The 11,932-nt window shown below is 41.8% G+C and overlaps 1 protein-coding gene across 1 annotated transcript; it reads right to left on the bottom strand.

The window, feature by feature from the left end:
* Positions 1 to 1,174: 1,174 nt before the first annotated feature.
* Positions 1,175 to 4,914, bottom strand: tj (Maf family bZIP transcription factor traffic jam). Its single transcript, XM_020945889.2, has one exon. It carries the CDS (start codon positions 4,173 to 4,175, stop codon positions 2,655 to 2,657), a length of 1,521 nt encoding a protein of 506 aa, XP_020801548.2. The 5' UTR covers positions 4,176 to 4,914; the 3' UTR covers positions 1,175 to 2,654.
* Between the last annotated feature and the right edge of the window lie 7,018 nt (positions 4,915 to 11,932).

The raw sequence follows: 11,932 nt of genomic DNA, 5'->3' as shown, positions 1-11,932 counted from the left end.
TGCCGATGTTGATCTCCTCCATGTTGATGATTGTAACCCAATGCCGAGGCTCCAACGCCCTCTTGCTGCTCCTGCATGCGCCATTACGCGACCAATGTTTGTTGACATTCTGATCCTCAGCTCTTCAGAGGCTTTGCAGTGTTTATTTTGGTTCCTAAACTGTTGCTGGCGGTGGTCCATTGCAGTTGGAAGCCGATTTATCCATGCCGACAGACCACACACCCATGGCCATTTCTTTGAAATTGATCGAGAGATGTCGGATCCTGGTTCCAAATCTATGCTGAAAGGGGACACTTACTTTTGGTAGTTTTCTTAGCTTAAATAAGTAAACAATTCTTTATGGATGACTATGAATCATTTAAAATATGGGTAGAGCTCTTAAGTTACTTGAAGATCTCTAAAAAACTTTTAAAGTTTTAAGGGATTTCCAGCTTATACCGCAGATATGAAAACATATATGTATGTTCTTGATCCATTTGTACGTTATTCAGATTATATGTAAGATACATAGCGGCCACACTGATTATCGAAAAATTCAATTGATATTTTTAGGAATATAAAGAAAGTACTAAAAAGATGCTTTAAGTAGCCTGATTATTAAATTCATATTATTATACTCTTTCTTTAAATTTTAATCAAAAACCTGCGAAGCAGTCATTTCCGGCACTATTATCCATATATATTCTTGATCAGCATAGAAATGCTTTTCGAATTAAAATAAATTACTTTATGTCTTAGTTATGAGCATTTTAAATCTTGGTTATACGACAAAATTGCCGTATAAATTTATGAGAAATATAGTTTTAAAGAAGGCGAATCATAATCAAGAATATGTTCAATTTATGGGTTTGCCAGATCCCTTTTTATGTCTGGGCTTACATCTGGGTATAGTCTTCAAGGAATTATGGGATTCATATACAAGTTATTCAATTTAATAATAAAAAAAAATTTATAATAATAATATATATATCATATAATAGGTTTCGAATCATCTGAAAGTAACTAAGATCATAAAACATTTAAAAGCTTGATGAACTCTTCATAGTCGCCTTTATATGAATGCTTAGAATCGATTTAACCCACCTCTGAATATCTAGCTTAACTCAATTTGCTTCATTTTCTGTAAAAGAGGACCAATTGTAAATAATTTTCTTAAATAAATAGAAATCCAGCATTTTACTTTAATTTTAGATTTATTTATTACTAAATTGTTTTATGCACACTTATCAACTACTCACAATTGTAATTAGTAATTAATTATCTTAAATTTGTTGTCTCCCCTTATCTGATCCGGCCTTTTGATTTTACAAAACGAGATTTAAATCCTTTTGCAATTAAGTGCCTTAAAGTATACAGAATCGGCTTTGTAGCTTTTTCATATATTTGGTTGGGTGTATTTACATATGACATTTTCGTTCCTTTTAGTGCTTATTACATTGTATAGGACTTGTTTGTTTAGTTTACTTCAGTAGAGTTTGCTCTTCGATTCAGATCAGCTTCACTTTATACATACAACATCTTTTGCTCATTTGTTTCTGCAGTATTTAAACATAATACAACCTTTAGTTTTAGTAATTTTATTGCTTACTGAGGAGTGGAGTGGGGCTTGAACGGAAACGGAAACGGAAACACGGCCTCTAAGAACAACTTTGCGTACAACTATTGCTTCTATGATATTATTATTTTACGCTCATCCATTCTCGCTTAAAACTAGAAGAGAAACTAAGTCTAGAACTAATCAACAAATAAGCGTGTGTTACTAACTCGTAATTTGTAATAATGTAGCGATCGTTAATCAGAAGCTGCAAGTTTGATTCTCTTGATTTGTTCTTGTTTTTGTTTCTTTGTTTTATACAATGTTTGTTCTTTATACATAGACGTTCGAATTAAATTTATTTATAATCGATTTTTGCCTTAGTCAGACTGATAATCAGCAATAGTTCCGTCCCACTATATCATCAATCTCTGTCGATCACTTTCAAAGTGCACAAACGCAAATTCAATTGAAATTTATTGTCACAATTAAAATTAAACAGAATTTCAAAATTCCCGAATAATCCTGTAAATAATTCCCTGAAAACTATTAGTAAGTGAAAAACAAATGCGAGAAATTGAATGTCATTTTAAGATGAACTTTGTTGGATGAATTTAAAATTCAAGCAGTTTCTTAATATACCTAAATTGATTTAATAAATATCGACAGTGGTGATAATGGGAATGCAAAAATGGACTCTCGAAAAGTAAACCTTACTCCTTGCGAGGAAAGATGTAAAACATTACTGAACGTAAGACTAACTTTTAAATAATATTGTTCATTTCCGAAATATAACTAAATTGATGCTCTTTAATTGTTTCAGATTACTTTACTTTGGGAAACTAAAACCTTTCAGCAAATGATTTTCAAAGTATTCTCTTTCCGACAATTGCCTTTACAAATTATTTATAGTCTGATGAACCACTAGAACCTCAATGGAATCCTAGAAATAACCTCTTTGGGGAAAATACCTTACACCCGGAATGCTTTTCGCTTAGTTGACCAACTGCTGGGGATTCCACTGGGGACCCCGATGCTGGATGTGGAGCTGGTGGTGCTGCGATGTAGACACGGATGCGGATGTGGAGGAGCCGGTGCCACTGGCCGCCGCCAGCTGGCGTCAGAGGTAGAACTCCGGCGAGTTTTGGCTATCTCCGGCACCTGCGCCCCCTCCTCCGTTTCCACCTACGCGCTGCAACCGCTGCATGAGAGCGTCCCGCTCCTGGCACACCCGCGAGTACTCCAGCTTAAGGCGATGCAGATCCTGGTTAAGCTGCCTGTTGGCCTTCTCCAGTTCATGTCGCTGGTGCAATCGCTTGGAGCGGCAGTTCTGGGCGTAGCCGCGGTTCTTCAAGGTGCGCCGCTTCTGCTTCAGACGCACCACCTCCTCCCGGGGACAGCCGTGGAGCCGCTTGTTCAGTTCCCGCACCGTCAGCGTGGTCAACATGTCGTCGTTGATGCAGTCCTCCAGAGTGGCAGTGCTGTAGGCCCCGGAGCACGTTCGGGGCGACATATTGTTCGAGGATCTCGTGGAGCTGGCAGAGAGTGGGCGGCAGGGCTGGAGTGCTGCCCGGGTGATCACGCAAGATCCACCGCCGACGCTGCCCGGACCACCGCTGCCTCCTCCTCCGCCACCGCCAACGCTGCTGCTGCCGCTGCCATTGCTCGGCACCTGGGGCAAGCAAGTGGGCGTCACCGATCCCGAGCCGAGCCCACCCCCATAGGAATTCGCGTGGGAGTGCATGTTGATGGGTGTCAGGTCCAGGTTGTGGAAGTGGTGGTGGTGGTGGTGCGGGTACTTGGCCTGCTGCAGGTGCGGGTGACCGCCGTGACCGTGCGGATGGTGCTGTGCTTGCATCAGCGGCTGCCCATGGTGGTGATGATGGGCCGCTGCCGCCTGTAGAGCATAGTCCCGCTGCCGATCCCACTCCTCCGCTTCCTCCTGTGACCCGGGATAGGCCAGAGGACGAAGATCCAGTGGCTGCTGCTCCGCCCGAATGGAATTCGTCAGCCACATCATGTCGTGGCTCAGTCCGGCGCTCACAGCCGCCGCTCCGGAAGCGGCTGCCGCGGCAGAGGCGGCAACGGCAGCGGATGCAGTGCCACCCGGCGTCCGGGCATAGTGGTGGGCATAGGTCTGGGCCGGGCAACTACTACTGCCTGTGGGCGATCCCACGACAGGCGGCGTCTCTGGCGGCGTGGAGGGCACCCCGCCGGGTACACCTGGTGCTCCTGCTGCTCCGGAGGATGTGTTGACCAGAATGGCCTGTCCGGGCAGCGGACCGTACTGCTCTGGTGGCGGAGAGAGCGGCTGCAGCCGTCGCTCGTCCATGTGCCACTGATGGTGACCTGAGAAGGAGCGGAGCTTGATGTGAGGCGCCGGCGAAACCTCTACGGCTCCGGCGGGCTCGGGCCCAGAAAGGGGCAACGCTTCCGGCCCCTCCTCTGTATTCGTTGTCCACTTGACCGCCACCGGTTGCGGCGGACTGTGATCCTCGCGCTTCACGTGACCAATGGGGGCCACCGATGGTCCGCCGTTGGTGCTGGGAGCTCCGTTTCCGGCTGCTCCGCCCACTTCCAAGTGGTGCAGATCGAACTCCTGCACGTACGTGTCGTTTATGGTGGGATCTTCCATTTTCATTGGATCGACCAGGACCAGGACCGGAAAGGGTCGGTGGCGGGTCTCACATGCAAGGTGTGTGGGTATTCGGCGTTGATGGGAGATCGAGGATCAGGGGCCGCGGACACTGAGTTTCTTTTACCTGTCTTTCAGAGACCAAGCTTTAGTTTAATTTATTAATTAAGTTTCAAATGGAACTTGAGGTGAGTTATAGGATTATTATATTACTTAATAATCCTCTAATTGATTTTATTATTTGTTTTGCTTGGTTTGTATTTTATGATTTAAGTGTTTGAATATTATAATTATATTTATTATATTTGTAGATTATTTTTTAGGATAGGAAGCTTTGCAAGCCCAAGTTTCTGTTTAGATTATTCGAATTTCAATTCGTTTGTGGGGGATTCAGATAGTTTTGCTGTTATCAACTTAATTGCAATTGTAATTAACTTTTTTCAGATCACTTTCCGCACTTTCTCTAGGGCATTATCAATAGGCTCGCTCTCGCTCTATCTCTTCCCTTCTCGCTCACTGTGGTCGCGAACGCGTATTCGCCGCTCGCTGCGTCCAATTTCAAAGAGTTAACGGTGGCGACTGGCGACTGAACTCCGGATCCGGGTCTGCTGCTGGCGCACTTACTGACTGGATGGACTGGATGGCCGCCTGAGGGTGGCCGAAGCTCCTGGCAGAATGGCTGCGACGCGCGCATCGCCCTCGACACTCACCCACACAGCCACAGCGACGTGCCGAAAAAACCGACCAACACAACAACAATGAGCTCAAGCTCGAACGCCATTCGCTGATGGCTTTTTTCTCTGGGGGGCTCGGGCTCCTGCTGGAACTTTACAGTTGGAAGGCACTTGTCGAGAGAGAGCCCCCAGCACCCGTTCGTGCTGATGTTGTTGTTGTTAGCTGTTAGCTTGCCGGCAACAGCTCTCTCTCTCTCTCTCGCGTAGAACAACAAACATCAAGCCGAGAAAGCTTCGAACACCGCTGCACTGCACAGTGGAATGAATTGTTGGGTTAGAGTATTACATTATCCATTATATTTGGTTAGAAGCTCAAACCTTCTTAACACCTTAAAACCTTAACTTAAATTTAATATCTGGATTGATACACAAATTACTCAAAGTGAAACAGTTGGCATATAAGTTAAGGATCTGGACTTGATTAAAAATTTATTTACAACCTTTTAGGATTACTTTAAAACTATTTTCACAAAAATATATATGCAAATAATAAATTAAACTATAAAAGAAGAAGAAATTTAAGGAGAAGGTTTAAAGTTTTAAAATAAACTTATTCTGAGGCGTTGTCACCAAGAGTTTTGTTCGTTAGCTCCTTAAGTCTCAGAAATATGTTGCTCCATTAAGAAAGATCTAGATCAAATTGGTTGGTGATGCTGATATTGATATTGATTAATTAAAGCGTTGGCCACTGTGCAGGAACACCAAGTTATGCTGCGATTCCCTTGCCCGCTTTCCCCCTTGCCATCTGAAGTCTCATTTGGGTGGTGGAATTACTGTCGTCGTCGCTGTTGTTGTTGTTCAGTTCGGCTCAGTTTGGCAGAGCTCTTGAAGTAGGCGTTTTTGAATTGCCATGGAGCGCATAAAAAATGGCACAACCACAAGCGAACACATAGATGCCCGGACGGATACACAGATACACCTCATGCTGTTGTCGGCTCCGCCCACTTGCCCACTGCGTGTGTGTGTGAGCTTGTGTGCGAGTGAATATTTATGAGCAACTACCACGGAAATTCCTACAAAGCCAAGCTTCCAGTCTCGTTTGGCTGGCCATCGCTGGGGGAAGTTGAAGCTGGAAGCGCAACTGGAACTGGAGCAGGATGTGGAGTGGAGTGGAGAGGAGTGGAGGAGTGGTAGACAGCCTGTTTGGCCTCGTCCACTGTTCCATTTTCCAGTGCATAAGTCAATGCGAGATGTTTTAGCTGAGATAAGTCGCTCGATTTGTTTTGGCTCGTATATAATACACGCCGGCCTGCCTGTCCCTCTGTCTCTGTATCTATGTATCTGTGTGTATCTGTGTGTTTGCTCTAAGCAAAGGATTCCTCGATGCACAGGTGCACCTATGTAGTTGCTGAGCCAGCAAAAATGGACACGGACCCGCCATTCCCGTCTTAGTAGGAGAAAGGGATTGGGCTCGGGACTTCCCTTGGTTTATTTTAATTTCGCTTCCTTTTGTTCGTATTTTTATATATATTTTTTTGTTTTGGGCAAATGTTTTGGCTTCGTTGGCCAAACAGATTTCTCTGATGTAATAGGGCTTTCTGGCAGGATATGTATCAGGAGACGTCTTCCTTGTTTGTGCAACAAGTTATATAAACATATACATATTTTTGGAATATGGGGCAGCAATGGACAAAATATATTTCATAAACAAGAAATTCAAGACTTTTGAAATGAGACTTTACAAAAGAATGTCTTTCAAATTGTTATTCAAAATAAATCCAGTTGGGCGATCTATAATACGTAACTCGGATAAAAGGTAAATAAGTTATAAAGTTAATACAAATTATGGCTAAAATTATTATTATAATACCCTCCAAGAAAATCTATATAAAATATTTTTGATCAACAGTATAGAATCAATTGAGAAAATGCTCAATTTCAAGAATGGAAGCTTACTTTGGGAGGTCATGTGTCTATACCCTTACCCTCGATCATAACTAAGAAAAAAATGCATTCATTTCAATTCGGATAGCTTTTCAGTAATAGTTTTTACAATGTTAAAGAATCTGCATATTGAGTTTAAAATTTTTTTTTTTTTTTTAATTTATTTTAATCAAAAAATTAAAAAAAAAATAAATTCTTTCAAACACGGCTAGATCGATTCAGCTGTTGATGCTGATCAAGAATATATATGATTTATAGGGTCGGAAACGACTTCTTCAGTGCGTTTCAAGCTACATAATACCCTGCAAAGGTATACAAATTATATCCACTTTATTACATAGGTACCAGAGGAATAACAGAAAAATATTATATTATATTTAAAAAATACACATATGTACCTCGAGACGATGTTACTTTTAACCATTTAAAAGTCTTATTTCATTGTTTTTTTTTTATTTCGATGACTTTTTTTATCTCTTGCTTATTATCAAAATAAAGCCCAGTATATTCAATCGCTTTTAAATGTAATTAAAGTAACTAATTTTAAATAATTAACAATTACTGAATAACATATTGTAATATATTCTTTAGAGCCTCAATTGAAATAATTATAATAATTATTCTATGGAGTTGAGACTAAAAAAGATAATACCTAACCATAACAATTTGGGATCATAGTTTTCCCTTCTCACCTATTTTTTAGACATTGTTAGTGAACGCAGTTTCCCGCAGTAACTGTTCCAACTATTTTGGTCAGCTTTGTGAGCCACAAAAGTGACCGCAGAAACTTGGCATTAAAGAGAACCCCTAGTCCTAAAACCCCTTCCCAGTCTATGCCGCAGCATCCCTCGCACACGCACACACACACACCCATTACCCCACTCTTGGTTTTGTGTCGCAATGAATCGCAAAGGGGCGGGTGACCAGGGGTGTGGGCGTGGGCGAGGGTGTGCTTTATATGCTTCTTCTCTTCTCCTTAGGCCCTCTGCCAGCGGGAAAAACATAAAACAAAATCAAATCAACTGTTGGGAAATGCAGGGAAATTCAGGGAAACAAAGACGGCGGCAGCGGCGGCGGCGGCGGCGGTGGGGGAAGTTCTAGGCTTCATTGAAGCTTGTCAAAATTAAATTGAACACAATCGAATTATCCTCTGCATGCTCCATTTGGCTGTCTGTGCTGATTTCCAGCAATGCGGGGGGTTCCCCCCAAAAGGAAGGGAGTGGGCGGACTGCCAAGGACGAAAGTGCGGTCAGAAGCAGGAGCAGCACTTAGGCATATTAAAAAGGGTTAAAGGTGTGCAAATATTTATCTGTGGCCAATTAAAAATATGTTTAATAATCAACTCGAGAGAGGCAATCCACAGGGGAGCGGGGTCATCAGCAGGCAGCCACGTGCTGGCCAAGTTTTTCCATTCTTTTATTTGCACTTAGCCCCATGCCAAAAAGTATGCTATGAATAAGGTATGCTGTAAATTTGAGAAATCAGATGAGGAATAATGATTTAAGGTAACTTAAAGTTCCTGGAACAAGTGTATCCTTACATTTCAGGAAGGATTTTAGAAAATATATAATTTTATGAGATATACATATATAAGACACTTAGATAAATAATTGGTATAAACGACCGATTTAAACAGTATAACAACAAGGATTATTCTTGACAACCTTTTAAAGGATTTTTAACGTACCTTATATCGTTAAACCGATACTTACAGAAATATGCCAGCATCTCAGAGTTGTATTATTGAAAGTTTAGCCTCCTGCAGGAGATATCCATAGCTCCTCATTTGCATCTACTCGTATTCCGAAGGACTCGCCATCATTGTCAATCCCTGAATCCAAGCGCAAATATTTGCCCGCGATTCCTTTCAATTGCATTTCAATTGTCGACGATGATGATGCGGATCCGGATATGTGTGTGTTCTATGATGTCAATAATGATTTCCTCCCGCATCGAGCGAAAGAACGCGTTTGACAATGTTTATTACGCCGGATTAGGCAGCATTACAACTTACGGCAAAAAGGCGCTCAGCTCGGTAGCCAGTCTGGCATGATGTGGTGATGTGATTGATTGTCCCCGGGTTCTCCTGCTCCCTGCTTCCTGCCTGTCCCCAGGATCATCGGTTGGAGTGCACTTAAAGCACGAAGTAGCATCGTGTTTTATCGCAAATAATTTCTGGTAAATCTACAGGAAATCGATTTAAAAAATATATAAGAAAGAAAGCAAAGAAACGTTGACATGTCGCAGTCAATTTACATGCCCCTTCATCTTGCAAACCCAGCATGAGTGCACCTCGGCTGGGGGTCGCCGCCTGTGTTCTAGGCCATGGATTTTTTCCCGATTTCTTCTCGATGAGTTTAATGACATGAGAAGAGGAATCAGACTAGCAGGATTTTTTCAATGACATTTGGAATTTTGAAATGATTCCGAACCGAGTGTTTAACTACTGGAAATATTTAATAATTTTGTGATTGGTTGGACAAGCTAAATAGAATGTAAATCAATAGAAACGGTTGTTTCAACTTTAATTGTCGAAAAGAAAAAATTGCATGGCATTACCTTTGTACTATTATTTACCATTTTTAAAATGATTAAGCAGCTATCGAAAAATGTATTATTTTATATTTTACGAAAAACAAACAATTTATTTTTCGTCCTTGATGTCTCAATCTCGCCTTAATCTACGATGATTTTCTTAGCACACACACAGTCCCCAGTGGGTAGTGCAAGGAAAATAAATTTCGCAACCATTTATCAACTTGGGTGGTCTCTGTGCAAACAGGAATCGTCCTGCGGCAGGACCTGTGGAAATCGGTGTCAGAGGCACCAACAAAGGCCATAACGAGCCACCATTTATACCGTTTACACCTTCGCCTCAGGGCCCGGAAGCGTCTTTCGTAGTCAACAAATTGACAGCAAATATTTCAATTATTCTGCCTTGGTCCTTATTTATGGAAATCCCCAAACATTCCCTTGTTCTTGTGCGGGAGGAGATGGTGACCCCCGCTTAGACCAGTTGATGTTTGTTTACAAATCGCTGGACATAATTTATTTGTTCCCATTGTTTTGATTTCAGCTTTGGATGTGCCTGCCAATCGCTGAATGATAAACTGCTTTCCACGATAAGCCAGCGACTGAGGGTAAGCGACTTTCGGGGGTTTACATGGTTGGGTCACCCTCGCCAGCTCATTAGGAAGCAATTATACGTTTAAGGCCTTTAGGGTTGCAACTTCCAAGCACAGCCACCACCCCTTTCGGCTGGAAAAATTGAAGGTCAGGTCCTCTGACAGCGGATGTCAACGGCTGTCAGTTTGACACTGCGAACTGACAGTTGACAGGCGAGGCAACGCCCCCAAATGTGTTCTCTGGATAATACGGCTAATAATGGGAGTGAAGTGTAACGGAGTTGGAAATAAGGAACTACTTAAAGGGGATTGCAGTTGTCTGTCCTTAGAATAATAAATCAGAGGTGGAAATTGATCTCAAAATTATTTTCAGAACACAATAGGCAAAGCGATAACCAATTCAAAATGGATTATATTTAGGTACACAATAAATTAACATTAAATTTATCAGAGATATATGGTATCCTTACATAGATCCACTATATACATTTTCAGATACTCTTTAAATGCGAGAAATTTTAACATTAGGCACTTAAGTCCGCATGTATTCTGCATATATGAGTTTGAGGTAACATGCTGCAGAAGATGAATCCCTTGGCCCGCTGTGGGCTTTCTTTATTTTTCAATAAAATTCGTATAAATTCAGTTTGCAGGCAATAAATTATGTCCAGTTTCGACTTCGACTCACACACGTGTTGCCAGAAGCCAAAAGCCAGAAGGCCAGAAGCCAACTAATAACGGGACAGCGGTCATGCCTCCCAAATGTAGGCTATGGGATGTGTATGTTTTTTTTGGACCGCCTGCCTTTTTTTTCGACTCATTCGACTGCCACTGTTACTGTCCCCCATAAATATTTACGCAATAAATTTTTTAATCTTGTCGCTTTAATCGCACAAATGTCGCTGCCTTTTATACGCGCACAAACACACACACGTACCCAGATTATGGATGTCCGTCTCCCCCCTTCGGAGCCTTGCCCGCTGCCACAATGTCAACCTAGACCCCTCGGCAGAAGCAAAATCAATTTCACTATCGTTGACCAAAGGGCGAGGAACGAATATTGGAGGCCAGTAGCGGCGGGAAATATAACGAATATGGAGTATCCTGTATAGACCTATGAGTTAAGGAATCCGTAACGTAATCTTTATCATTTCCAAATTTAAAATATTTAAAGATATAATCAAAGGAAACTATAAGACAGCAATAAAAAATGCATTGTTATTAAATATTTTATATATTACTAATTGCCTTAATGGTAATTCTTAAAGGACTTCCAATATTATTTTATAAATTTTACATATGTATATTTTATAGCTTTTATTATTATTATTTTTTTCACTAAAATAGTTATATTAACAAATTATCAAAGGGTATCTAAGATTTCAACCTTTCCCCTAAAAATATACTGTTGTTTTTTACAGTACGGTTCTGTGAGCAGGACACAGACGGCAACGACTTCCGGTGGCCGGGGGTTGAGGGTGAGACAACGGGATTCAATAAAAAATATCAAACATATTCGTAACGGTCAGAACGAGGAATCTTCCTCCCCATTCCATCTAGAATTCCCTTCTCCAGGATGTCCTTTATCCCTCACATTCTGAAACTGGCCGAGTGCAAACATATTTATGGCCGCCGACTGCATTTTATGCGTTGTCCAACACTCAATTACCATAACGGGAAATGGTCCTGCCAGCTAGTTGTCTCGCTCTGGCACCTACCGCACTTTGCATACAAATCGCATAAAACGAATATGGTCAAGATGCTTAGCTTTCCCTGACCGGAACAAATATTGGGTGGACGGAATTTCTTTGCCATTTGATTCGGTTAGACCAAATTATTATTACCCTGAGCGCTCGGGTCGTCAGTGGTCGTTGATGTGGCCGCATTACGATCTGTTTTTTGGGCGGCAAATGTGCGAAGCATTATTGTTTATGCCGGATCTCAAATTACTTGGAGTCCTGATACAGAAATGGTTATCGATAACACAGTCGAGCTATGATTATTAAAGAAAGGATAAAAA

Source organism: Drosophila serrata, unplaced genomic scaffold, assembly GCF_035046125.1.
Source record: "Drosophila serrata isolate PLE 108 unplaced genomic scaffold, ASM3504612v1 contig_302, whole genome shotgun sequence".
NCBI lineage: Eukaryota > Metazoa > Arthropoda > Insecta > Diptera > Drosophilidae > Drosophila > Drosophila serrata.
This window is presented reverse-complemented; position numbering and strand designations above follow the sequence as displayed.

What these genes read in the sequence shown, in the direction of transcription:
- tj (XM_020945889.2), bottom strand. Translation starts at nt 4,175, where the DNA reads ATGAAAATGGAAGATCCCACCATAAACGACACGTACGTGCAGGAGTTC.